The sequence below is a fragment of the Cervus canadensis genome, chromosome 20 (assembly GCF_019320065.1).
Source record: "Cervus canadensis isolate Bull #8, Minnesota chromosome 20, ASM1932006v1, whole genome shotgun sequence".
NCBI classification, from domain to species: Eukaryota; Metazoa; Chordata; class Mammalia; order Artiodactyla; family Cervidae; genus Cervus; species Cervus canadensis.
In genome coordinates, this window is record NC_057405.1 from 22,763,852 (window position 1) to 22,790,078 (window position 26,227).

General features: G+C 47.7%; 1 protein-coding gene and 2 long non-coding RNA genes across 4 annotated transcripts; 1 reads left to right on the forward strand and 2 right to left on the reverse strand.

Moving 5' to 3' along the window:
- LOC122422603 lies at positions 1–25,828 on the reverse strand. 2 transcript variants are annotated; one of them, XM_043439045.1, is made up of 4 exons: positions 25,807–25,828; positions 1,948–2,159; positions 1,245–1,554; positions 1–949 (listed from the first exon to the last, which is right to left on the reverse strand). In XM_043439045.1, the coding sequence occupies exons 1-4, from the start codon at positions 25,820–25,822 to the stop codon at positions 375–377; spliced, it is 1,113 nt and encodes a 370-aa protein (XP_043294980.1). In that variant the 5' UTR covers positions 25,823–25,828; the 3' UTR covers positions 1–374. The 2 variants fall into 2 exon arrangements, with proteins under 2 accessions (XP_043294980.1, XP_043294978.1); XM_043439043.1 differs by having other exon boundaries at positions 1–1,006.
- On the forward strand, positions 1,408–25,504 carry LOC122422612. The gene is made up of 3 exons (XR_006263917.1): positions 1,408–1,530; positions 9,604–9,608; positions 25,132–25,504. It is a non-coding gene; the product is annotated as an uncharacterized LOC122422612 (long non-coding RNA).
- Positions 24,025–25,779, reverse strand: LOC122422611. Its single transcript, XR_006263916.1, has 3 exons — positions 25,576–25,779; positions 24,878–25,176; positions 24,025–24,624 (listed from the first exon to the last, which is right to left on the reverse strand). It is a non-coding gene; the product is annotated as an uncharacterized LOC122422611 (long non-coding RNA).
- Positions 25,829–26,227: the final 399 nt, after the last annotated feature.

Genomic DNA, 26,227 nt, shown 5'->3' on the forward strand with positions numbered 1-26,227 from the left:
CCTTGAAAATGTGGGGAGTCAGAACAAAAGGACCTCATTGTTTCACTGATAGTCATTGATGGGGACACCCAGAATATACGGAGAAATGAAGAGAAAAGGTTTCAAGTTTGTTCGTGGTCAGGGAGACGGAAGAACAGGGAGTGCTTGCCGTGAATACAGGGTTTGCTGGGAGGTGAGGCGGAAATATTCAAAGGGTCTGAAACTACAAGGTGGCCATGGTTACACAGCGCTTTGTCGGTCCTCAGTGTCCCCAGATTGCAGCCGTTTTCAATAATTGTTATTATTAGACAACGATAATTGTTAACAACAATAACAATTATTAAACAACAATAATTGTTACTATGACATTGTTATTATTAAATAAATGAATAATTTTATTCTTTCAAACTGAACCAAGAAAAGTACAGAACACCATAGAACAAGTAAAAGAGCACAAAATAGGTAGAGAAAAACCAAATAAACAGACCCTCAAGGGAAGGGAAGTCAGTCTCCCCTGGGTGGGGAGCGAGTTGATGGCATCCATGGGGGGCAGACAGGGATAGCGGCTGCAGAGCCCACGGCTCCCCTGGACCTGGTGTTTCCAGAACGGGCTCTGGGTCTCTGTCCAAAAGAGGGGCCCGTTGTCCCTGCAGCGGTTGGTCAGTCATCGTGGGCGTCTGGGTGTTGAGCAGGAGCCAGGGCAGGCTCTCCCTGCAGAGGTGGTAACTCATGCCCTGACTCGGGTTCTCCTGCCAAAGCCCGAGCAGGTGCAGGTGCAGGTGGAGGTGGACGTTTGGGCCGAAGGGGAGGGACATCGGTGCCTGGGGCTGGGCGTCCTGCAGGCACAGAGGTCCGATCTGCCCAGTGTGGTGGCCAGGAACCAGCTGGTCCAGTGTCTTTGAGGCAGGATGGATCAGGTCTCGATGTCCCCTCAGTGGATCCCTGGGTCCTGCACGTGCAGCAAGCACCTCTGTAGGGACAGGTGTTGGAAATGGAGCCTGGTTGAGTTGGAAGGTCAGAGCTAGAGCTGGGAGAGAAGAAGAGATTACCCAGAGGTCTCCCTTGTCACGGGCCTAACTGGGCTCTAAAGCTTCCCAGGACTTCCAGTAGAATACCCAGCATAGGATGCCTTCTCTGACTGCAGTCTGCAAGATGGTGTGAGGCCAGCCGTTGCTCCAGGCCCAGCCCCAGCTCTGGAGGACTCCTCCCTGTGAAGCTCAGCGCCCCTCCCCACACACTCAGATTCCCAGCCCCGGGCTCCTCACCTCTGTGCTCTGCCGCGCTGGGCTCCAGGTCCTCGTGCTGCCTCAGAGGGAGGGGTGCTCGGGGCTCTGGGTCGGAGCCAGGTGTGCTGAGCCGCGAAGCAGCCCGAGACTGGGCCCCGCGGTGTGTCCTGGGTGGTTTCTGGGGAGGCCTTCCCCTCTTGCTCTTCACTCCCCCTTGGGCTGACCCCTCCATGGGCACGCTCACCTGGACCCTGCACTGGGCCTCACGGGCAGGGGGATGGGGCTCCGACCCCTCCCTCGAGGAGGTGGACGGCGTGTCCCCCTCGTCGGCCACATCCGGTGGGAAGCTCTGCAATGACAGTAAGCGTCAGCCAGGCCTGCTTGGTGTTTTCCGAGCTGGGCCTGGCCAGTATGGCTGCTGCTTCTGCCCACTTGAATTTCTGGTCCCAGCGGAGATGTGTGTCTGCTCAGATACCCACCCGGGAGGAAGGAGACACCTCTTAGGGCGTCAGGTCAACCTGGGCAGTCAGCGCTGCCTGGGCTCTCCCCCTCCCGCCCAGCCTGCTCTCCCCTGGGGTGGGGACGCCACCGGTGCACAGGCTTCTGACCGCACATCCTTCTGGGCTTGCTTGAGGCAGACACACCCCGAGAACCCCCCGTCCCCATTCCCAGGGAAAGGACTCGGGGTTGCCCGGGTGGGATGGGAGAGGTGGCCGGGCCCGGCCTGGGGCTCCCGGGTTACCTTCCTGTTCCTTCGGGCAAAGGGCCAGAGGCCTCCTCGGGGGGCCCTGAGCCAGCGTCGCCAGCGATCCCACACACTCTGCCTGTGAGCCCTCCCGAGGCCCCGGCCTCTGGGCAGGGGCAAACAGCAGAACATCTTGGCAGCAAGTGATCTGGCTGGGGTCTCCTCTCGCAGTGGTGCCTGGGTCCCTGGGTTCTGGGTTCTGTTGAGTTCTGTTGCCAGGAAGTGACATCATTTCTTGGGTTCGTTGCTGAGGTCCCTCACACAGAGCTCCCCAAGGGAACCTGGGTGTTTCTGAGTGTGCAACCACACCCTTAGGCCCCGTGCGGGCACAGTGACACGCACACTGCCCAGCCCTCAGCCTTGGGGGAGGCCTGGGTTCCGCCAGGGCCTGAGCTCTGAGGACACAGCTGCTTTCAGACCAGGCTCCTCCTTCTCCTAGGTCACGTGGCCCTAGACAAGCATGTGCCCCTCAGGGTTTCCCCAGTCTTTCCATCTGCCGAGCGGGGGTCATTCTCCCATCTCCTGCCCAGATCTGTTGGCCTCCGAGACCCCCATGCCTTTCCACCTGGGGCTGGTATCACATGGAGTTTGTGCACTGAGACTTCCCAAAGGAAGGATTCAATACAGGGCTGACCTAGCACGGAATGGGGCAGAAACAGGCTCTGGGACCTAGGAAAAGACACTCCCCTTGCTGCCTTTTCAAGACCCCACCCCCCAATTGCGGGGCTGAAAGGAAGACTGGAAGGTCGCCTTCTCTTATATGAAAGAGGAGCCAACTTTCTGGTCCTCTTTTTCCATCGAGATTCTGGTTCAAGTCTCCCAGCTTGGCTTCTGTGGGTGGCTGAGCATAGAATGGCTCCCTGCATTCAGGCAACTGCTCTGAAAATGCAACCATGGATGCAATTATGTACAGCAGTTCTGTTCAAAATGGCTATACATGTTAAGAAGTCGTGATATCCTTCAGTAGATGAATGTGTAGGTCAATTGGATTACATCCAAGTCACTTGGGGCAGAACATGTCACCCTAAGATGTGTCTCCGACATCGGGTGAGTTTGCTGTGTTTAATTCAATAAAATAAAAAAAGAGAAAACCTGAGTAGAAGTTGCCCTTCTTGATTTTAAGATTTACTAATTGATTGTTGGCCGTGCTAGGGCTTCATTGCTTTGAGAGGGCTTCCTCTAGTTCTGGTGAGTGGGGCTCCTCTTGTTGCAGAGCACGGGTCCAGGTGTCCAGGCTTCAGTCGTTGTGCTGCATGTGTTTAGCAGTTGTGACTCCCAGGCTGTAGAGCGCTGGCTCAGTGCGTGTGGTGGATGAGTTTAGCTCCTCTGAGGCATGTGAGATACGCCTGGACAGAGAACCAAACCCATATCCCATGCATTAGCAGGCAGCTCCTTAACCGGTAGAAGACCAGGGGAGCACGAGGTTGCCCTTTTGTGAGTTCCGTTTATGTTTAGTAGGGAAGTCTCTGTTTGTAAGGGTATGTCCCTCTTTGCACCTGAAATAGGATAGTTCCATCTGAAGGAACTCTTCTCAGTGAAGAGGTCCCGGCATAAGTCTGCAGAGAATCATATGCTTGTTTACTGTGCTTTCCATGATAACCTGCCATAACTGGCCTCCCCGCTTCCCCCAAGGTCTTTGCTATGTTTTGAGCTGTAGACGGTATTTACGCTGATGGCTTTGGTCACTGCAGGAAGTGACTCAGTTTCCTTGGCCTCTTCCCCACATGCAAGATATACATGTTATTCAACTTCTGTTTCTCTCCTGATATTTTGGCTTTCATGATGGAGAAGGAAGGCTCAACCAAGAACCAAAAGGGCAGAGGGAAATTGTGTTTCCTCCTATACGCATGCAAAGGAAGAATACTCAACAGTGGACAGGAGTGAAAAGTCAGCCCTTGAAAGACAGGGATAAATGTTCGATGCATGTGGCTAAGTGAAAGAATGCAGTCTGAAGAGGCTGAGTACAGTATGACCCCATTGATGACATTCTTGGAACGGCAAATCTCCACAGATGTGAAAAGAGATCCTGGGGTGGGGAATTTGAACTGATCCTTCAGATGGATTCCTGTTAATATGCGTTTGCTAAACAGATCGATTCATATAGTCCAAGGGGTCAATCATGATCTATTCAAATTTCCTTTTTTAGGCTATCGGAGTGCACAGAATGGAATGCCAAATACCACAGAATCAAACTGTATTAGAAATGCATGGAAAAACTTCACCATAGGGGATGAGGTAACGGTGCTGACCTAAATGAACTTTAGAAATGAAGAGACTCTCTAGACTAAAGGCAAAATGGACCATACCTAAGCAGTAGGCTTTGTTTTCTGGAGTTCTGTCCAGAGTGTGAAAGTGAAAGTCACTCAGTTGTGTCTGTCTCTTTGTGACCCTATGGATAGTCCAAGGAGTTCTCCAGGCAAGAGTACTGTCATGGGTAGCCTTTCCCTTCTCCAGGGGATCTTCCCACCCCAGGGATCGAACCCAGGTCTCCCACACTGCAGGCGGATTCTTTACGAGCTGAGCCACAAGGGAAGTGTAGTAGCTGACCCTTCTGAAACCACTGTGTATGTAATCTGGAAAGATCCAATGCACAAACAAATGGCAGATGGTGGGAGCCTGGTTCTCACTGTGGGAGTGGAAGTTATGGATAAGGAAGGGGAGATAAGATATACAGAGAAGCCCTCCACATCCTAGCTTTATGCTTCCTGGGAGGATGGTGTGGGGAGTTGACTACCTGGGGAAATGCACAGACCTTCATGGCTGGAATGCCATGCAGAAGTAGTAAGCTCACGCTTCCCCTGTGTTAGCTACTACATTTCCCTTGTGGCTCAGCTGGTAAAGAATCCACCTGCAATGCGGGAGACCTGGGTGTCATCCCTGGGTTGGGAAGATGCCCTGGAGTAGGGAAAGGCTACCGACTCCAGTAGCATGAAGTCAGGCAATGGCAGTGAAAGAGTTGAATCCTAACCAGTAGACCAGTGGTCAGTGAGAAGGCCCTGGCTGAGTGGCTTTGTAGAAATGAATTTCCACAAAGAAGCAGAAAGGATTGAAAGAAGTCAAGTGTTTATTAAGTGGAAAGACCGTCTGTGTGAATAGACAAAACTGTGCGCTCAGAAAGAGATGTCCCCATTGCGGTGGCTTAAATCACTCACATGCAGTGTTTCTTTCAGGTTTCCTCTGGCCCACCATCTTGCTCTGTCTGGTTCTGAGTCTGTATTTGGTTTCTCTCAGGTTCCTTCCCATGTGTGTGCATCACTTAGCCAAGGCAGGTTCTAGCAAGGAAGCCTAAGGGGAGTTGATGTCACTGACTGACTGTAGGGTGGCGCCCTCTCGTCCTTTGACCCTTGGGAGCTTTTCTGCACCTGTGTAGTCGAACAGGTCTCCTCGACCCTGACAATGAGGACTCTATGGTCTTTCGTCAGTTCTCTGGACAGGGATCGGGTCCTATTGCCTCCTGCTATTGTCTTCATCTTACTGTGTCTGTCCACATGGGAGGGCCTCCAGGTTCTCAGCCTGGGGCCTATGTCTCTTCTGCCTCATTTCCAGCTAGTGTGGGTGGAAGGATGGGGTGTGAGGTGAGTCCATCTGCATGGCACTCCAGGTATGAAGATCTGTGCATTTCCCCAGGTCGTCGACTCCCCACACCATCCTCGCAGGAAGTCTAGATCCAGGATGTGGAGGGTTTCTCTATATCTCTTTTGTCCCCTTGCTACTCTATAACTGCCACTCCCACAGGCAGGAGCCAGGCTTCCACCATCTGCCATTTATCTGTGCATTGGACCTTTCCAGATGACATAAACAGTGGTTTCAGAAGTGTCAGCTACTACACTTCCCTTGTGGCTCAGCTGGTCAAGTATGCACCTGCAATGCGGGAGACATGGGTTCAATCCCTGGGTTGGGAAGAGGCCCTGCAGGAGGGAAAGGCTACCCACCCCAGTGTTCTGGCCTAGAGAGCTCCATGGACTATACAGTCACAGGGGCCACAGAGAGTCAGACACGACGGAGTGACTTTCACTTTCACACTCTGGAAAGGACTCCATCAAACAAAGCCTCCTGCTTCTGTATGGTCCATTTTGCCTTTAGTTCAGAGAGTCTGTTCATTGCTAACGTTCACTTAGGTCAGCATCTTTTGCCCCATCCCCTACTGTGAGGTTTTTCCATGCATTTCTAATACAGTTAGATTCTGTCATATTTGGAATTCCATTCTGTGACACTCTTATAGCCTAAATAAGTATATTCGAATAGATGATGATTGACCCCTTGGACTATACAGATCGACATGTTTAGTGAATGCACATGAACAGGAATCCATCTAAAGGATCTCTTGAGAAATCTGTATGCACGTCAGGAAGCAACAGTTCGATGTGGACATGGAGCAACAGACTGGTTCCAAATAGGGAAAGGAGTACTTCAAGGCTCTATCTGGTCACCCTGCTTATTTAACTTACATGCAGAGGACATCATGAGAAAAGCTGGGCTGGAGGAAGCACAAGCTGGAATCTAGATTGCTGGGAGAAATATCAATAACCGCAGGTATGCAGATGACACCACCCTTATGGCAGAAAGTGAAGAAGAACTAAAGAGCCTCTTGATGAAAGTGAAAGAGGAGAGTGGAAAAGCTGGCTCAATGCTCAACATCCAGAACACTCAGATTTTGGCATCTGGTCCCATGACTTCATGGCAGATAATGGGGAAGGAAACAGGGGAAACAGTGGCTGACTTTATTTTTCTGGGCTCCAAAATCACCGCAGATGGTGATTGGAGCCATGAAATGAAAAGACGCTTACTCCTTGGAAGGAAAGTTATGACCCACCTAGAGAGCATCTTAAAAAGCAGAGACATGACTTTGTCAAGAAAGGTCCATCTTGTCAAGGCGATGGTTTTTCCAGTGGTCATGTATGGATGACAAAGTTGGACTAGAAGGAAAGTTGAGCGCCGAAGAATTGATGCTTTTGAGCCTGGGGAGAAGACTCTGGAGAGTCTCTTGGACTGCAAGGAGACCCAACCAGTCCATCCTAAAGGAGACCAGTCCTGGGTGTTCATTGGAAGGACTGATGTTGAAGCTGAAACTCCAATCCTTTGTCCACCTGATGCGAAGAGCTGACTCATTGGAAAAGGCCCTGATGCTGGGAAAGATCGAAGGCAGGAGGAGAGGGGGACGACAGAGCATGAGATGGTTGGATGGCATCATTGACTCGATGGACATGGGTTTGGGTGGAGTCTGGGAGTTGGTGATGGACAGGGAGGCCTGGCGTGCTGTGATTCATGGGGTCGCAGAGTTGGACATGACTGAGCGACTGAACTTCTAAATGCATCCAAAGGAATGAAATACCTTGAAATCAATTTCAACCAGGAGCTGAAAGACTTGCACAGAGTCCTGGATTCTGAGGTGGGAATTCTGGGTTGATATCCCCGCTCACTTGCTAACCTGCTGAGTGACCCTGGGCAAATGAGACAATGATCTGAGGCTCAACCATTTCAACTGCAAGATGGACACAAAACCAGTACCTCCTTGCCAGGGTTGTGAAACTAAAGGGAAATGCTTATTTAGACCAGGGGATTGGAGGGTCTCCAGCAGCCTCTCCTTGTGTCCAACTTCTCTGGACCTGTGCTCTCCTCATCCTGTGGGCAAGGGTCAAGTGTGGAGCTGGGGAGCCAGATGGGGCTGGTCGAGGACCAGGACGAAAATGATAGTCGTCGTGGGTCAGGGAAGGAGGCCACCTCCTTTCCAGATCTCAGAGTGGGGCCTAAACCAGGGAGCGGGGGATGCAAGATCAGAAGCGAAAACTCGGAACCCCCACCGCAGGGCCGGCCTCTTCCTGGCAAGGACCTTCTCTCTGGTCCAGGCTCCAGTGTGATGTGGTGCTGCTCCCTGAGTTCTCCATGTGTCCACCAGGCCAAGAGCTCTCGGGAGCTTTAGGTCTATTAATCCGCAGGTGCCTAACTGTCAGAATGACACAAGGACTAACAACATTGAAGAGGAACTCTATTTTTAAAAAATGACAGAAGTACAGACAAGGCAGGGGGTGGGAAGCAGAAGGATTGACTGCTTTTCAGGCCTTTAGCAGAAATGTATCAGAAATATCTCCACTCCAGCTCAGGAGAGCCCACATGGTGGAAACAGAATGGACAATCAGGCTGTGAGTCTAATCTGCTGGTTAGATTCAACTCCACTGCTGATCCCAGAGACCAAAGTCCCAATCCACCAACCTTCCTGTGTGCAGCCAGACACCAAAGGAAGAAACACAGAACTTGCCTTTGGAAGTCTCAGCCAGACTTGATGGTGGAGTTGCTCAGCATGGTCAGTGGTCGCTATGGACTCAGCCCCTCCTCCGTGCTCACATCCTCTGTCCTCACAGAAACATGCACGGTTCACTACACAGAACTTTCTGGGGCACTTGTGTATACCAGAAACTGGCAGTGGCCAAATGCGAGGAGAAGACTCGGAAAAGGACACCTGCCTCTTGGGTGCTTCCCAAATGACCAAAGACCTGAAGCCTTTGATACTTTGGATTTGGAGAAGTCTTTCTAAACATGTAAAGGGAGAAAGGAGGCCCACTGGGACTCGTTGATATCCATTGGGAAAGGACGTCAGGTCCCTACCTCACAGAAACCACCAAAGATTAGACACATACCAAGAACCAACACTTCAAAGAAAAACTTGACACATTTTAGAACAATTTTTGATGAGTGAATCCTTTTTTTTTAATTGAAACATTGTTGATTTGTAATGAATTTTAGATTCAGGCATACAGCAAAGTGATTCTGTGATTCAGTGTCTCAGGTGCTTCCTTGCAGAAAATTCACTCGCCCTGGGCCACGCCCTCGACTCCAAACAACAACGAATAGACCTCCAAGGTCGGAGCAGCATGTGATGGTGCTTGCGGGTGGTTTTTGACTGAATAATTTATTCTAATAGGCTAGCAGAGGATCTCCAAACCCATCCTGAAACAGGAGTCCTTGCTCCCTTGAATGTGAAACAGGGCTTGGGAAGGGCAGAGGTGTGTCATGACCATTTTGTCTGCAGAGGACAAAGTGGTGCGTCGAGAGGATGCGTGGAAGCACGTCCCAGGACTCTGAGCACACGGACACAGTGACTGGACTCCTAGCCCTGCTCTTGGGGCATCGCACTGTGTCCAGCCCTGACACACGGCGAGCAGCTCCACGTGCTGCTCCTCCTATACACATGCAAAGGAATAATACTCAACAGTGGACAGGAGTGAAAAGTCAGCCCTTGATAGACAGGGATAAATCTTCGATGCATATGGCTAAGTGAAAGAATGCAGTCTGAAGAGGCTGAGTACAGTATGACCCCATTGATGACATTTTTGGAATGGCAAATTTACACAGATGTGAAAAGAGATCCTGGGGTGGGGAATTTGAAGTGATCCTTCAGATGGATTCCTGTTATTATGCGTTTGCTAAACATATCAATTCATATAGTCCAAGGGGTCAATCATGATCCATTCAAATTTCCTTTTTTAGGCTCTAGGAGTGCACAGAATGGAATTTCAAATACAGAAGAATCAAACTGTATTGGAAATACATGGAAAAACTTCACCATAGGGGATGAGGTAAAGGAGCTTACCTAAATGAATTTTAGAAATGAAGAGACTCTCTAGACTAAAGGTAAAATGGACCATACCTAAGCAGGAGGCGTTGTTGGATGGAGTCCTTTCCAGAGTTGAAAGTGAAAGTCACTCCGTCGTGTCTGACTCTCTGTGGCCCCTGTGACTGTATAGTCCATGGAGCTCTCTAGGCCAGAACACTGGGGTGGGTAGCCTTTCGCTCCTGCAGGGCCTCTTCCCAACCCAGGGATTGAACCCATGTCTCCCGCATTGCAGGTGCATACTTGACCAGCTGAGCCACAAGGGAAGTGTAGTAGCTGACACTTCTGAAACCACTGTTTATGTCATCTGGAAAGGTCCAATGCACAGATAAATGGCAGATGGTGGAAGCCTGGTTCCTGCCTGTGGGAGTGGCAGTTATAGAGAAGCAAAGGGACAAAAGAGATATAGAGAAACCCTCCACATCCTGGTTCTAGACTTCCTGGGAGGTTGTGTGGGGATTCGATGACCTGGGGAAATGCACAGATCTTCATACCTGGAGTGCCATGCAGATGGAGTCACCTCACACCCCATCCTTCCACCCACACTAGCTGGAAATGAGGCAGAAGAGAGATGGGCCCCAGGCTGAGAACCTGGAGGCCCTCCCATGTGGACAGACACAGTAAGATGAAGACAATAGCAGGAGGGAATACGACCCGATCCCTGTCCAGAGAACTGATGAAAGACCATAGAGTCCTCATTGTCAGGGTCGAGGAGACCTGTTCGACTACACAGGTGCAGAAAAGCTCCCAAGGGTCAAAGGACGAGAGGGCGCCACCCTACAGTCAGTCAGTGACATCAACTCCCCTTAGGCTTCCTTGCTAGAACCTGCCTTGGCTAAGTGATGCACACACATGGGAAGGAACCGGAGAGAAACCAAATACAGACTCAGAACCAGACAGAGCAAGATGGTGGGCCAGAGGAAACCTGAAAGAAACACTGCATGTGAGTGATTTAAGCCACCGCAATGGGGACATCTCTTTCTGAGCGCACAGTTTTGGCTATTCACACAGACGGTCTTTCCACTTAATAAACACTTGACTTGTTTCAATCCTTTCTGCTTCTTTGTGGAAATTCATTTCTACAAAGCCACTCAGCCAGGGCCTTCTCACTGACCACTGGTCTACTGGTTAGGATTCAACTCTTTCACTGCCATTGCCTGACTTCATGCTACTGGAGTCAGTAGCCTTTCCCTACTCCAGGGCGTCTTTCCAACCCAGGGATGACACCCAGGTCTCCCGCATTGCAGGTGGATTCTTTACCAGCTGAGCCACAAGGGAAATGTAGTAGCTAACACAGGGGAAGCGTGAGCTCACTACTTCTGCATGGCATTCCAGCGATGAAGGTCTGTGCATTTCCCCAGGTAGTCAACTCCCCACACCATCCTCCCAGGAAGCATAAAGCTAGGATGTGGAGGGCTTCTCTGTATATCTTATCTCCCCTTCCTTATCCATAACTTCCACTCCCACAGTGAGAACCAGGCTCCCACCATCTGCCATTTGTTTTTTGCATTGGATCTTTCCGGATTACATACACAATGGTTTCAGAAGGGTCAGCTACTACACTTCCCTTGTGGCTCAGCTCGTAAAGAATCCGCCTGCAGTGTGGGAGACCTGGGTTCGATCCCTGGGGTGGGAAGATCCCCTGGAGAAGGGAAAGGCTACCCGTGACAGTATTCTTGCCTGGAGGACTCCTTGGAATATCCATAGGGTCACAAAAATTCGGACACAATTGAGTGACTTTCACTTTGACACTCTGGACAGAACTCCAGAAAACAAAGCCTACTGCTTAGGTATGGTCCATTTTGCCATTAGTCTAGAGAGTCTCTTCATTTCTAAAATTCATTTAGGTCAGCACCGTTACCTCATCCCCTATGGTGAAATTTTTCCATGCATTTCTAATACAGTTCGATTCTGTGGTATTTGGCATTCCATTCTGTGCACTCCGATAGCCTAAAAAAGGAAATTTGAATAGATCATGATTGACCCCTTGGACCATATGAATTGATATGTTTAGCAAACGCATATTAAGAGGAATCCATCTGAAGGATCACTTCAAATTCCCCAACCCAGGATCTCTTTTCACATCTGTGGAGATTTGCCGTTCCAAGAATGTCATCAATGGGGTCATACTGTACTCAGCCCCCTCAGACTGCATTCTTTCACTTAGCCATATGCATCGAAGATTTGTCCCTGTCTTTCAAGGGCTGACTTTTCACTCCTGTCCACTGTTGAGTATTATTCCTTTGCATGTGTATAGGAGGAAAAACCATTTCCCTCTGCCCTTTTGGTTCTTGGTTGAGCCTTCCTTCTCCATCATGAAAGCCAAAATATCAGGAGAGAGACAGATGTTTCTCTTGGGGAAGATGCCAAGGAAACTGAGTCACTTCCGGCAGTGACCAAAGCCATCAGCGTAAATACCGTCTACAGCTCAAAACATAGCAAAGACCTTGGAGGAACCGGGGAGGCCAGTTATGGCAGGTTATCATGGAAAGCACAGTAAACACGCATATGATTCTCTGCAGACTTATGCTGGGACCTCTTCACTGAGAAGAGTTCCTTCAGATGGAACTATCCTATTTCAGGTGCAAAGAGGGACATACCCTTACAAACAGAGACTTCCCTACTAAACGTAAATGGAACTCACAAAAGGGCAACCTCTGGCTCCCCTGGTGTTCTACTGCTTAAGGAGCTGCCTGCTAATGCATGGGATACGGGTTTGATTCTTTGTCCAGGCGTATCTCACATGCCTCAGAGGAGCTAACCTCATCCACCACACGCACTGAGCCAGCGCTCTACAGCCTGGGAGTCACAACTCCTAAACACATGCAGCACAACGACTGAAGCCTGGACACCTGGACCCGTGCTCTGCAACAAGAGGAGCCCCACTCACCAGAACTAGAGGAAGCCCTCTCAAAGCAATGAAGCCCTAGCATGGCCAAAAATCAGTTAGTAAATCTTAAAGTCAAACAGGGCAACTTCTACTAAGGTTTTCTGTTTCTTATTTTAATGAATTTAACACAGCAAACTAATCCTATGTCAGAGACACATCTTAGGGTGACATGTTCTGCCCCCAGTGACTTGGATGTAATCCAATTGACCTACACATTCATCTACTGTCAGATATCACAACTTCTTAAAATGTATAGCCTGTTTGAACAGAACTGTTGTGCATAATTACGTCCTTATTTGCATTTTAAGAGCAGTTGCCTAAATACTGAAAGCATGATAGTCAAGTCCACAGTTGAGACTTGTTTAGCTTTGTGGAAAAACTACCAATCTGCCACAGAACGTGAGGCATTCCACCATGCATTCCACCAGCAATTAGGCATAGCTCCTATTGTTGCTCACCCTCCAGTGATAGGTTTTATCATATATTTGGAGTTTAGCAGTCCTGACAGTTGTGGTGTGATATGTCATGATTTTAATCTGTAATTCCCAGATGGTACATGATGTTGAACCTACATGATATTATTAACAACTAAAGAAATTCTGAAATGTGCTGCAAAGTGAGTAAACTTTGAAGTCACTATGCTAATTGAAACAAGCCAGACAGAAAAGGACAGACACTCTATTATTCCACTACGAAGTGTCCATGTAAGTCTACTGCAAAGACAAAGTAGAATAAGGGTGCCAGAAGTGATGGGAGTTAGACCTGTCAGTCTTGGACAAGGTCCACTGACTGCGTATGATGGTGGTGGTGGTGGTGGTAGATGCTCCATCATATCCAGCTCTTTGTGAGCCCATGGACTGTAGCCAACCAGGCTCCTCCTTCCATGGAGTTCTCTAGGCAAGAAACTGCAGTGGGTGGAATTCCCTTCTCTAGGGCATGAGCCTCTGGCAAACCTCCAGCTTCACCTGGCAGAACTCTAAGCCAGATGCCGTTGCCCCAGTTGAGTTCAGGTCAGTCACTCAGTCATGTCTGACTCTTCCCTCTCCAGATGAGCCTGGACTACCCAGGGGAGACAGGACACAGCCAGTAGCAGTGCCTTCTCACTCAGTTTTCCTGCTCAGCACCTATCACCATTTCTACACTCTTGGTCTGTCTCCTTTAGCTCTGAGAGCTCAAGGCTTCTTGGAAGTGAGGTGTTTTCCTTCTCAGAAAATGGAACCTGACACACAGCCCCGTGCCTCATCCTGCCAGCCAAGGACACCAGCTCCTCTTACTGAAGAGCCACGTGTCATACGTGTCCTATACAAGTCCTCACACTACCAACATCAATGCCAACGAGAAGACCTAGGGTCAGGGAGGGCTGAGGGTTAGTGAAGTTATCACCAGACTCACTAGACTGCCAGCTGCTAAGGCAGCAACTTCCTACTGGTCTGACCTCTTGGGGGTCATTTCCTGGACCTGGTGACAAGGCACCTGGGGGACACTGTGGCACTGTGATCAGCAGGTACTGAGACCTGGAGGGAAAAGTGGAAATGGACAGAAGGTAGATCCTGCAGCAAGAGCTGACTCTCTGCGTTGATGTGTTTGCCTTAGAATTTTAAATGGAACTGTGTAGTGGTGAGGTTCTTTAATCCTTGACCAAGACTTTGGACTTCGCATGCTCTTGAATTTTTATTTATTTTGCTCTCACTAAGGTTTCTTGGTTTTCCCAAAACTTCAGAAGTGTAGGGAGTATGGGGGAGGAAGGGAGTGAGTGATCAAAAAAATTTGAATCCTAGTTCTAAACTATGAGAGTCTAAATATTGGCAGTTACGAAAAGATGTCCCTCCTCCAAGAATTTAGTTCTGCAAATAGTTAGGCCTTCAGAGATTGAACTTGGCTGATGAAATATTCATTTGCCTATTCCATATTGCATAGTGCACCATCCTTAGTTTCGGTCTCTAAAATCTAAATTAATGAGGACATCTCCTAGTAAACACAGTCTGTGTTGTCCTGCCACCACCAACATGTAATCTTAAAACCAAAGGAAGAAAAAGAAAAGCATAAAACGATAATACAGAACAGCTTCCAGAAACCAGAACCTTTCTCAACTCACCCTCATTCCACCCCCATTCTGCCTCCACTGACGTATTTCAATCTGCCGTCATAATTCACCTGCAAGTGCGTGTGTGTGCTCAGTCACTTCAGTCACGTCTGATGTTGTGTGACCCCATAAACTTTAGCCCACCAGGCTTCTCTGTCCATGGATTCTCCAGGCAAGAACATTGGAGTGGGTTGCCATGCCTTCCTCCAGAGGATCTTCCTGACCCAGGGCTCAAACCTGAGTCTGTTACGTCTCCTACACTGGCAGGTGGGTTCTTTACCACCAGAGTCACCTGGGAAGCCCCGGCTCAAGTGCACTTAACAGGAAATGCACTCCAGGCCTGTTTGTTCTGTCATCAGTCAAAAACCACCTAGATCTGGTCAGAACCAAAAGAAGCAAATGATGAAAATTTTGTGAAGACAAACTACACTCAAGGATTCTCTATGCCCACAACGAGTTCATTCACACACGGCTCTAATGGGGAGAGTCTAACTCTGTCTAGGCAAAGGTGTGCCCAGCTCCCAGCCTGATGGTCATTAGGTCACCTTGACTAGGCTTCCCTTCTAGGCCAAAGCTATTCATGGAGTGTAATGTGGACTACAAATTCAAGCTCCATATAAAACCTTAAATTTTCTAGTATCCACATTTAAAAAGCAAAAAGAAGCAGCTGAAATTAATATTCAAATCATATTTTAATCCAGCATACAAAAAATATTATCATTTCAATACATGATCAGTATGTCACAACTCATGGGTTGCATGCAGATAAAGCTGTCCTTATGTTTATGACGAAATACCTTCCTTTTGAAGACCAAGTGCCTCTCTTGGGATGTGAAGTGGAAATTGGAACCCCTTTTCCTTGGGAGTGAGCCTATCACTAACACTCATCACAAGCTCTGTATATGAATAATTATTCACAACCACTACTAAGTGTGATCAAAAGTCTCCGATGAACAAAAGCCCAGGGCTTCACAGGTGAATGCTATCGAAGGTTTAGTGATGAGTTAACACCCATCCTGATCAAAGTCTTTCAAAAACTGCAAGCTGGGGGACACTCCCAAACTCATTCTGTGAGACTGCCATCACAGTGATACCAAAGCCAACAGAAATACCACATGGAGAAGAAAATAAAAAGCCAATACCACTGATGAACATAGATGCAAAAAGCTTGAACAAAACACTAGAAAAACAACAACAACAACAACAACACACAAAGCTACATGAAAAGAATCACACACCAAGTTCAAGTGGAGTTTATCCCAGGGTGTGTAAATTTTTCACTATATGCAAATCAAACAATTTGATACACTGTATTAAGTAATTGAAAGATAAAAATCATATGATAATTTCAATAGGTGCAGAAATTTTTTTTCACAAAATTCAACAGCAATTTATGATTTAAAAAAAAAAAAACTCTCAGAAATGGGCACTCTCCAGAAAATAGGCACCAGAAGGAGCCTACCTCAACATAATAAAGATCATATATGACAATCTCACAGCAAACATTATTCTTGATGGTGAAAACCTGATAGTATTTCCTCTAAGATCATGAACAACCAGGGTGCCTACTCTCCCTGTTATTATACAATATAGTTTCGTAAGTCATAGCCAGAACAATCAGACAAGAAAAAGAAATAAAAGCAATCCAGATTATAAAACAAGATTTAAAATTCTCATTGTTTGCAGATGACCTGTTTCCATACATAGAAAACCCTAAAGATACAATCAGAGAATTAGAAGAGCTAATCAATGAATTTAGTAAAGCACAGGACACATAATTCATACACAGAAATCCCTTGCATTCCTGTACAACACCAATGAAAGATCAGAAAGAGAAAATAAGGAAACAGTATCATTCACAACTGCAAGAAGAATAAAATACCTAGGAATAAGCCTACCTAAAGAGACAAAACATGCATATGCAGTAAGAAATGCTGTATGATGAAAGATATCAAAGATGATACAATATTGTGAAAGAATCAATATTGTGAAAATGACTGTAATACCCAAAGCAATCTGAAGATTCAATTCATCTCTATCAAATTACCAATGGCATTTTTCAAAGAACTAGAACATATAATTTTGTAATTTGTATGGGAAAAAAACAAGACCCCTAATAGCCAAAGCAATCTTGAGAAAGAAAGGTGGAACTAGAGGTATCAACTTTTCTGACTTCAGACTATACTCCAAAGCTAGTGTCATCAAGACAAGATGGTCGTGGCACAAGATCAGAAATATATATTGATCTAAGAAGATACCAAGCTGAGAGATAAACTCATGCACCTAAAGGTACCTTTTCTTTCACAAAGGAGGCAAGAATATACAATGGATAAAAGACAGAAAAGAGATCCTCTTCAATAAGTGGTGCTGGGGAAACCGGACAGCTACAAGTACAAGAATCAAATTAGAACACTTCTTAGCACTATATGCAAAAGTAAATGCAAGATTGAATAAAGACCTGAATGTAAGGCCAGAAACTATAAAACCTTAGAGGAAAACATAGGCAGAACACTCTGACATATATCAAAGCAAGGTCCTCTTTGACCCACCTCCTAGAGTAATAGAAATGGACAAACAAACAAACAAAAAACACACAAATTGCATTTAGCTAAACTTCAAAGTATTTAAGCAGCAAAGAAAACTATAAACAAGATGAAAAGACAACTGTCAGTATGGGAGAAAATAATTGCAAATGAAGCAACTGAAAAATGATTCATCTCAAAGGTTACAGGTGGATCATACAGTTTGCTCTCAGAAAAACAAACAACCAGTTAAGAAATAAGCAGAAGACTTAAACAGACATTTCTTCAAAGAAGACATTAAGAGGGCCAACAAGCATATGAAAAGATGATAACACTGCCCATTATTAAAGAAATGCCAATCAAAACTACATGAGCTGTCATGTCGCACCAGTTAGAATGGCCATCATCAAAAATTCTACAAACAATAAATGCTGGACAGGAAATGGGAAAAAGAGAAGCCTCTTGCTCTGTTGGAGGGAATAGAAATGGATATAGCCAATTAGGAGAACACTATGGAGGTTTCTTTATAAATGAAGAATAAAACTATCATATGACCAAACAATCCCCTCCTGGGCATATACCCTGAAATAATAATAATTGAAAAAAGACATGTACCCCAATGTTCATTGCAGCACAATTTACACAGCCAGGGCATGGAAGCAACCAAGATGTCCATCGACAGATGCATGGATAAAGAAGTTGTGGAACATATACACAATGGAATATTACTGAGCCCTCAAAAGGATCAAACACAAGTAAGTATAACTGAGGTGGATGAATCTAGAGCCTTTGATACAGACTGAACTAAGTCAGAAAGAGATAAACAAATATCATATACCAGTGGATATTTATGGAATCTTGGGAAATGGTACTGGTGAACTTTTTTGCAAGGCAGAAATAGATACACAGATGCAGAGGAAAGACTTGTCTGCCTAGCTATGGTAGGACAGGGTGTGACAAATTGAGAAAATAGCATGGAAACATAGCCAGTACCATATGTAAAATAGCTAGCTAGTGGGAAGTGGGTATATAATGTAGGGAGCCCAACACAGTTCTCTGTGATGACCTAGAAGGGTGGGATGGCAGGAGGTGGGAGGGAGGCTCACCAGAGGAGATATATATTTATACATATTTACTTACAACTGATTCCTGTTGTTGTATGAGGGAAAGCAACTAAACATTGTAAAGCAGTTATTCCTCAATTAAAAATAAAGAAATTTGAAAACTTTCACTCAATATATCTGCACTATCATCTAAACTCTATGGGATCATCTATTCATAGCTACTTTCCAAATATATTTTAGTGCTTATTCATTCCTTAATGATTTTGAAATATGATTTTAATAGCTACACCCTATTCCTCAATATCTTACATAAATTAGAAACTTTTCAGCCCTCATCATAGAAATATAATACCAAAATAGATTTATATTTAAAATTAAACCTTTCATGTCAAATTCAGTTTAAAGAGAATTCCTCTGAAGATCTAAAATTCTTATGAAAAGTCATTATTTGGATTTTTTTTATCTGTTATGCTTTATTGTCATTTTGTTCTAACGACTCTTTTATTTCTGTAATCTTTCCTTTGACTGTAGTTTTTCAGTGAATTAACATTTTAAATTTAAATTTAAAGAATGTCAAAAGGGACTCTTGTGTGTTAGTCACTCAGCCGTGCCCAATTCTTTGTGACTTATGGACTGTATATTGACAGGCCCTTCTGTCCAAACAATTCTCCCGGCAAGAATACTGGAGTGGGTAACCATTCCCTTCTCCAGGGGACCTTCCTGACCCAGGGATCAAACCTGGGTCTCCCGCATGGTAGGCAGATTCTCTAACATCTGAACCACCAGAAAAGCCTGACCATGGTGTAAATCGATGCAGACATCCTCAAAAGAATATTAGCAAACCAAATTCAAGTATCCATTAAAAGAATCATACACTATGCAGCTGCTGCTGCAAAGTCACTTCAGTCACGTCCGACCCTTAGCGACCCCATGGACTGCAGTCTACCAGGCTCCTCTGTCCATGGGATTTTTCAGGTGAGAGTACTGGAGTGGGTTGCCATTGCCTTCTCCATCATACACTATAATCAAATGGAATTATTTCTAGGGATGCAAGGATGACATTATCTGTAAATCAATCAATGTGATACAGCATATGAACAAAATAAAGAATAAAAATCATATGATCACCACAAAAGTTGCAGCAAAAGCTCTTGATCAAGTGTAATATCTATGTATCATCCCAACTTTCAATAAAGTGTTTATACATGGAACATACTAAAGGCAATATAAGACAAGACCACAGCTAACATCCGACTAAGTGGTAAAAAGCTGAAAGTTTTCCCTAAAAGATCAGGAATCATACAAGCATGTTCACTCTCGCCAATTTTATTCACCATAGTATTGGAAGTCCTCCCCAGAACAATTAGGCAAGAAAAGAAAATAAAGGCATCCACATTGGAACAGAAGATGTAAAATATCACTTTTCGATTATTACCTGATATTACATGAAACCCTAAAAAATCCACCAGAAAACGACTATTAGAACAAATAAATTCAGCAAGATAATGGGAGATGAACCATCAGAGAGAGAAATGAAGAAAACAGTCCCATTTACAAATGCATCAAAAGGAATAAAATACCTTGAAATAAATGTAAACCAGGAGCTGAATGACTTGCACAGAGTCATGGACTCCAAGACAGGAATTCTGGGTTGAAATCCCAGCTCACTCGTTAACCTGCTGAGTGACCCTGGGCAAATGACACAATGATCTGAGGCTCAATCATTTCAACTGCAAGATGGACACCAAACCAGTACCTCCTTCCAGGGTTGTGAAACTAAAAGAAATGCTTATTTAGACCAGGGGGGTGAAGGGTCAGTAGCAGCCTCTCCTTGTGTGAAACTTTTCTGGGACTGGGCTCTCCTCAATCTGTGGGTGAGGGTCCAGTGTGGAGCTGGGAAGCCAGATGGGACTGGATGTGGACCGAGGCAAAAAAAAAAGAAACTAGTTTTTTCTCGGGGTGGGGAGGGGAAGGGTGGCAGGGAAGCCGCCTCCTTTCCAGATCTCAGAGTGGGGCCTGAACCAAGGGCCCGGGGGTGCACAGTCAGAAGTGAACTCTGAACACCTCCCCCCCACACACACACACAGCAGGCATGGAGCCTTCCTGGCTGGAACCTTCTCTCTGGTCCAGTGTGATGTGGTGCTGCTCTGAATTCTCCTTGTCTCCACCAGGCAAAGAGCTCCGGGAGCTGGAGGTCTATTAAGGCACAGGTGCCTGAGTGTCAGAATGACACAAGGACTAAGAGAATTGAAAATGAACTATATTGACAAAAATGACAGAAGTACAGACGAGGCAAGGGGTGGAAAGCACAGGTACTGACTGCCTTTCACGCCTTTACCAGGAATGTATCAGAAATATCCCCACACCAGCTCAAGAGAGCCCAAATGGTAGAAATATCATGGAAAATCAGGCTATGGATCTAATCTCTACGCTGCTGGTTCCAGAGACCCAAGTTTCAACCCTTCAAACTTCTTGTGGGCAGCCAGACATCAAAGGAAGAAACACAGCCCTTGCCTTAGGAAGTTACAGCCAGACTTAACATTGGGGTTGTTCAGCATGCTCAGTGGTCACCATGGACTCAGCCCCACCTCCATGCTCACATTGTCTGTCTTCACAGAAACATACATAGTTCACTACAGAGAACTTTCTGGGGGCACTTGTGTATACTAGGAACTGGCAATGGTGACATGGGAGGAGAAGACACAGAAAAGGCCACCTGCCTCTGGGGTTGCTCCACAAATAACCAAAAGTTCGTAATACTTGGGGTTTTGAAAAGTGTTTCTTAATATGTAAATGGAGAATGGAAGCCCATTGGGACTATTTGGTATCCATTGGGAATACCAACTGGGAAAGTAAGTTGAATCCCTGCCTCACAAAACACCACCAAAGCAATTAGAAACATACCAACACTTGAAAGGAAACCCTGACAAATTTTTGAACTATTTTTGATGAGTGGATTTTTTTTTTAACTTGAGGTATTGTTGACTTTTAATGATTTTTTAGTTAAAGGTGTACAGCTAAAGGATTCAGTGATTTGGTGTCTCAGGTGTTTCCTTGGACAAACTTCACTCCCTTTGACAGGACCTTGGGCCATGTCCTCTACTCAGAACCGGTAATAATCCTGAAAACACAGAGCAGCATGTGATGTTGCTCACTGATGTTTTCTGACAAAATTAATTATTCTAACATGACACAGAACATAAACCTAGAGACTAGCAGAGGATCTCCAAACATATCTTCAAACAGGAGGCCTTGCTCCCTTGAATGTGGTACGTGAAACGGCTTGGAAAGAGAAGAGGTGTGTCATGAATATTCTCTCTGCAGCAGACAAACCAGTGTGCAGAGAGGAGCAGGCACGTCCCAGGACACTGAGCACATGGACACAGTGACTGGATGCTCAGCCTTGCTCTTGGGGCATTGCACTGTCTCCACCCCTGTCACAGGCTAAGCAGCTCCCACATAGCCTGGAGATTACGGTCACATGACCTGGACCTGGCCAATCGGTGTGTTCTGTCCTCCCTGGCCAGCGTGATTGGCTCAGGACCAGTGCAGTGACCAATCAGGGCCCAGGGCTGGGCCCCAAACTGGAATCAAGGGGAAGAGGATTTCTCCTTCTGCCAGAAGGGGTGGGGCCGGGTGACGTCAGGCTACAGCAGTGGGCGGGGCATGAGGTCAGCCTGGGGCCGTTGGTGACCTTCGTGCTCCCATCAGGCCAGAGCCGCCGACCTGAGGATGAGGGCGCTGCTGAGCCCAGGGGTTGAGAGCGCCCGTTCCTGCTGTGGTCCCGGAGCTCTACCTGAGACCTGAGGGAAGCCGTCTGCCTGTGAGTCCTCTTCTGCTTGTCTGTAGCTTCTTTGAACCCCGCTGGGCTTTCTGTCCAGCGGGCTAAGTGGAGATCCTGGAGATGCAGCTGTGTGAGGTTTGGCTGGCTTCAGGAAGAAATGCCGGATGCCACTGGAGACGCCAGTTATTCCGGATTCAGGCGATATCTCTAAGGGCTAGATATTAATTCTCGGATAACCCAAATTAGTCTTCACAGGATTAAGATAGCAACGTGCTAAGGAGCAATAGATGTCCTCTTTCTAGAGCGTGAACCTGGCGCTCAGAGAAGGGGGTAACGTGGCTGCAGCAAAGAGGTGTGTACCAGACAGAACCTCCAGATCTTGCGGTTTGAACTCAGGGAAGACACTGGTGTGGCTTTTATCTGTGACAGGGGCTAAGGCACCCAGCCCACACTAGTTACTGTGGGGACCTGACTTGGTAAATGCCATCTGGTAGCTTTGAGACTCACAAAAGCAGTTTGCAGTGAAGAGAGGAAGGGCACCTCCCTTTATCCACCCCACCACACCCTCCAGATTCCCACTTACCCTGATCTCTTTCTCTTGGTTTCTGAGGCAGTTACAGAGTCATGCTCATGCGACCACATTGCTGTCTACTGTTCATGAGCTGCCATCTGGGGCTGCTACAGGAGAGGCCAAGGGCCTTTGCTCCCAAGTACCTCTCTTTTGTTGGACCTTGGGGGCCCTACTCCCCACTTGCACTTGCACACCACAGGCCTTTCCAAGTATTGTGGGGACCCTCACTCAGTTTGCAGCCCATTGTATCCATTGCTGTCCTTACAATGCCTCCCTTGAAACTCAGCTTGTGATCTCCTTTGTAGCAGTGTGGCCCACCTGGCTTCTACTGGATGGTCAGAGCTGACAATGAAACAACAGCTCAGGTCTGACAGCTCAGAAGCTCTGTCAAAAGGGACCTGACTCTTCACAGTGGAGAGGGTGTCGTAGCCTCCAGGGTTCTGGAACCCGTGCTTGGGCCAAAGTGACTCCACAGGCGTTTTAACGCCTGGGGAGGGTTCTGGCTATAGTGGGAATGGCTCGAGTCTCCTGAGGTTCTGAAGCCCCACTGTGTGCAGGTTCACAGTGCACAGAGAGGAGAAAGTGGAGTCCTGCCCTGGAGGTGTTCACAGGTCATGAATGAGCCAGACAGGCAGGCAGGGCATGATAGCACCTGAGCTGCCTTCATGAGGGAATGGTTTGGGGGCAGAGGAAGAGAACCAAGTCTGCTCCCTCACGTGGTACCCAGGGCATTTTTTCACCACCTAAGCACTTCCCATGGTGTTGATCGTCACTGCTGTCTGCAAAGGGTTTCTATTGTTGTGTGTCTTCCTCTGAGCGGTCAGGCTGTCTCTGAAGTACACTGGCCATGTGCATTGCCTCTCCTTGGAACATCCCACATGTTCTCTTCTTTACAAAACAGTGAGTTTCTACAGGTTTTTTAGGCCACAAGTATGTTGGGTCATGCTCTAGCCTTCTGTCATGAAGAATGCTTTACTTGTTGTTAGGATGTTTTTATTCCCAGCTCTCTTTCTTGGCTTATTTTGTGAGTTTGTTTGTGCCACAGGAAGAGCTCAGCATTACCCTCTGGCTCAGATGTCACACTTACAACAACGCCTGCCTGGAGATGATGACTATATTTCCCAAAAGGTCTTCATTTAGCCCATGATATCTTGAAAGTACTTACACTGTCCTTTCAGATACCCAAAGGCTACTTCAAATGAAATAAAAACAAAAATTCTCAAATGTAGCCTTACAGTATGTGGGGAATCAGAAAAAAACTACTTCTATCATTTTGCTATAGTCATTGATTGGGGACACCCAGAATATAGGAAGAAATGAAGAAAGAAAAGGATTAAGGTGTGTTCAGGATCGGGGGAACGGACAAACAGGGATGTGAATAAAGGATTTGTTGGGAGCTGGGGCAGAAAGACTGAAAGGGTCTGAAACTACAGAATGGTTATGGTTACACAGCACTTTGAAGGTCCTGAGTGTTCCCAAATTGCCACAATTTTGAATAATTTATTTGTTCAAATTTAACCGAAAAAAGTACAGAAAGCCATAAAAAAAATAAAAGAGCACAAAAAAGTTACATAATATCCAAGTGACAAGACCCTCAAGGGAAGGGAACTCAATCTCCCCTGGGTGGGGAGCGAGTTGATGGCATCCACGGGGCACAGACAGGGATGGAGGCTGCAGAACCAACCCCTCCACTGGACACTGTGTTTCCAGAAATGGAAATGGAAGGGCTGTGGGTCTCTGTCCAGAGCAGGGGCCTGTTCTCCCTGCAGGGGTGGGTCAGTCATCGTGGGCGTCTGGGTCTTGGGCAGGAGCCAGGGCAGGCTCTCCCTGCAGAGGTGGTGACTCCCCTGACTCAGGTCCTCCTGCCAAAGCCCGAGCAGGGGCAGGCGTAACTGCACATGTAGGTGGAGCTGCAGCTTCTCCCTGGAAAACTGGAGCATTCGTGCCTGGGGCTGAGGTCTTGCGGGCACGGAGATCTGATCTTCCCCGTGTGCTGGCCAATGCCCAGCTGGCCCAGTGTCTTTGGGAAGGCATGTCTCAGGTCTTGATCTCCCCTCAGTGGATCCCTGGGTCCTGCACGTGTAGCAACCAGCTCTGTATGAACAGGTCTTCGAAGCAGAGCCTGGTTGAACTTGGGGGCAGGTACTAGAGCTGTGAGAGAAGAAAAGATTACCCATGGCCAGCCTTGCCCTGTGCCTCTCTGGAGACACAATTCTTCCCTGAACTTTCAAGACAGTTCCCAGTCCAGGAAGTCATAATAGGATGTCGCCTCTGACTGCAGTCCACCAAGTGTGTGGTCTGAGGCCAGCCTTTGCTGCAGGCTAAACACCAGCTCTGGGGGACTCCTCCCTGTATGGCTCAGCACCCCTCCCCACACTCACATTCCCAGCCCCAGCCTCCTCACCTCTGTGCTCTGCCCTGCTGCGCTCCAGGTCTGAAGCAGTAGTTCTCGGGGCTCTGGGTCAGAGCTGGGTGTGCTGAGCCCTGTGGCATCTTGAGACTGGTCCCCGAGGTGTGTCCTAGGTGGTGTCTGGGCAGCAGGCCTTCCCGGCTTCCTCTTCATTCCCAGTTGGGCTGACCCCTCCGTGGGCACACTCTCCTGGACCCTGCACTGGGCCTCCCGGGCAGGGGGGTGGTGCTCTGACTCCTCCATGGGAGGGTGGATGGGGTGTCCCCCTCATCAGCCATATCCTGTGGGAAGCTCTGAAATGACAGTGACCGTCAGCCAGCCCTGCTTGGAGTTTACCGAGCTGGGCCTGGCAGTATGGCTGCTGCTTCTGCCTGCTCGAACTTCTGCTTCTGGAATGAGCAGAAATGCGTGTCTGCTCAGATACCCAACCGGGAGGATGGAGACCCCCCCTGAGGGTGTGAGGTCAGCCTGGGCAGCCGGCGCTGCCTGGACTCTCTCTCAGCCCTCCCAGCCTGCTCTCCCCTGGGGTGTGGACAACACCGGCCCACAGGCTCTGACCCCACATCCGCCTGGGTTTGCTGGAGGCCGGCACACCCCGAGAAACCCCCTTCTACACTCACAGGGAAAGGACTCAGGGTTACCTGGGTGGGATGGGAGAGGGGACCTGGCCCGGCCTGGGGCTCCCGTGTTACCTTTCTGATCCTTCGGACAAAGAAAATTCTGGAGACAGAATTCTTCCCTAACTTTAGAGACACTTCCCAGTCCAGGAAGTCACAAGAGGATGTTGTCTCTGACTGCAGTCCATCGAGTGGGTGGGCTGAGGCCAGCCTTTGCTCCAGGCCCAGCCCCAGCTCTGGGGGACTCCTCCCTGTATGGCTCAGCACCCCTCCCCACACTCACATTCCCAGCCCCAGCCTCCTCACCTCTGTGCTCTGCCATGCTGCGCTCCAGGTCCGAGGCAGCGGTTCTCAGGGCTCTGGGTTGGAGCCGGGTGTGCTGAGCCCCGTGGCAGGCTGAGACTGGACCCCGAGGAGTGTCCTGGGTGGTGTCTGGGCAGCAGGCCTTCCCAATTCCTCTTCATTCCCAGTTGGGCAGAACCCTCTGTGGGCATGCTCTCCTGGATCCTAAACTGGGCCTCACAGGCATGGGGTGTTGCTCCGACCCTTCTCTTGGGGAGGTGCTACTTCAAAAGAAATAAAAACAAGAATTCTCAAGTTTGGTCTTACAGTATGTGGGGTGTCAGAAAAATTCCCTGGAGAAGGGAAAAGGATTCAGGGTGACCCGGGTGGGATGGGAGAGGGGACCTGGCCTGGCCTGGGGCTCCCGTGTTACCTTTCTGATCCT

Bases quoted from the DNA above. Each gene is read 5' to 3' on its own strand.
- LOC122422603 (XM_043439043.1), bottom strand. The intron at 1,555-1,947 runs GTAACCCGGGAG...CTGTCATTGCAG, and splicing joins TTGCCCGAAGGAACAGGAAG to AGCTTCCCACCGGATGTGGC. The intron at 1,007-1,244 runs GTGAGGAGCCCG...CTTCTCTCCCAG, and splicing joins CAGCGCGGCAGAGCACAGAG to CTCTAGCTCTGACCTTCCAA.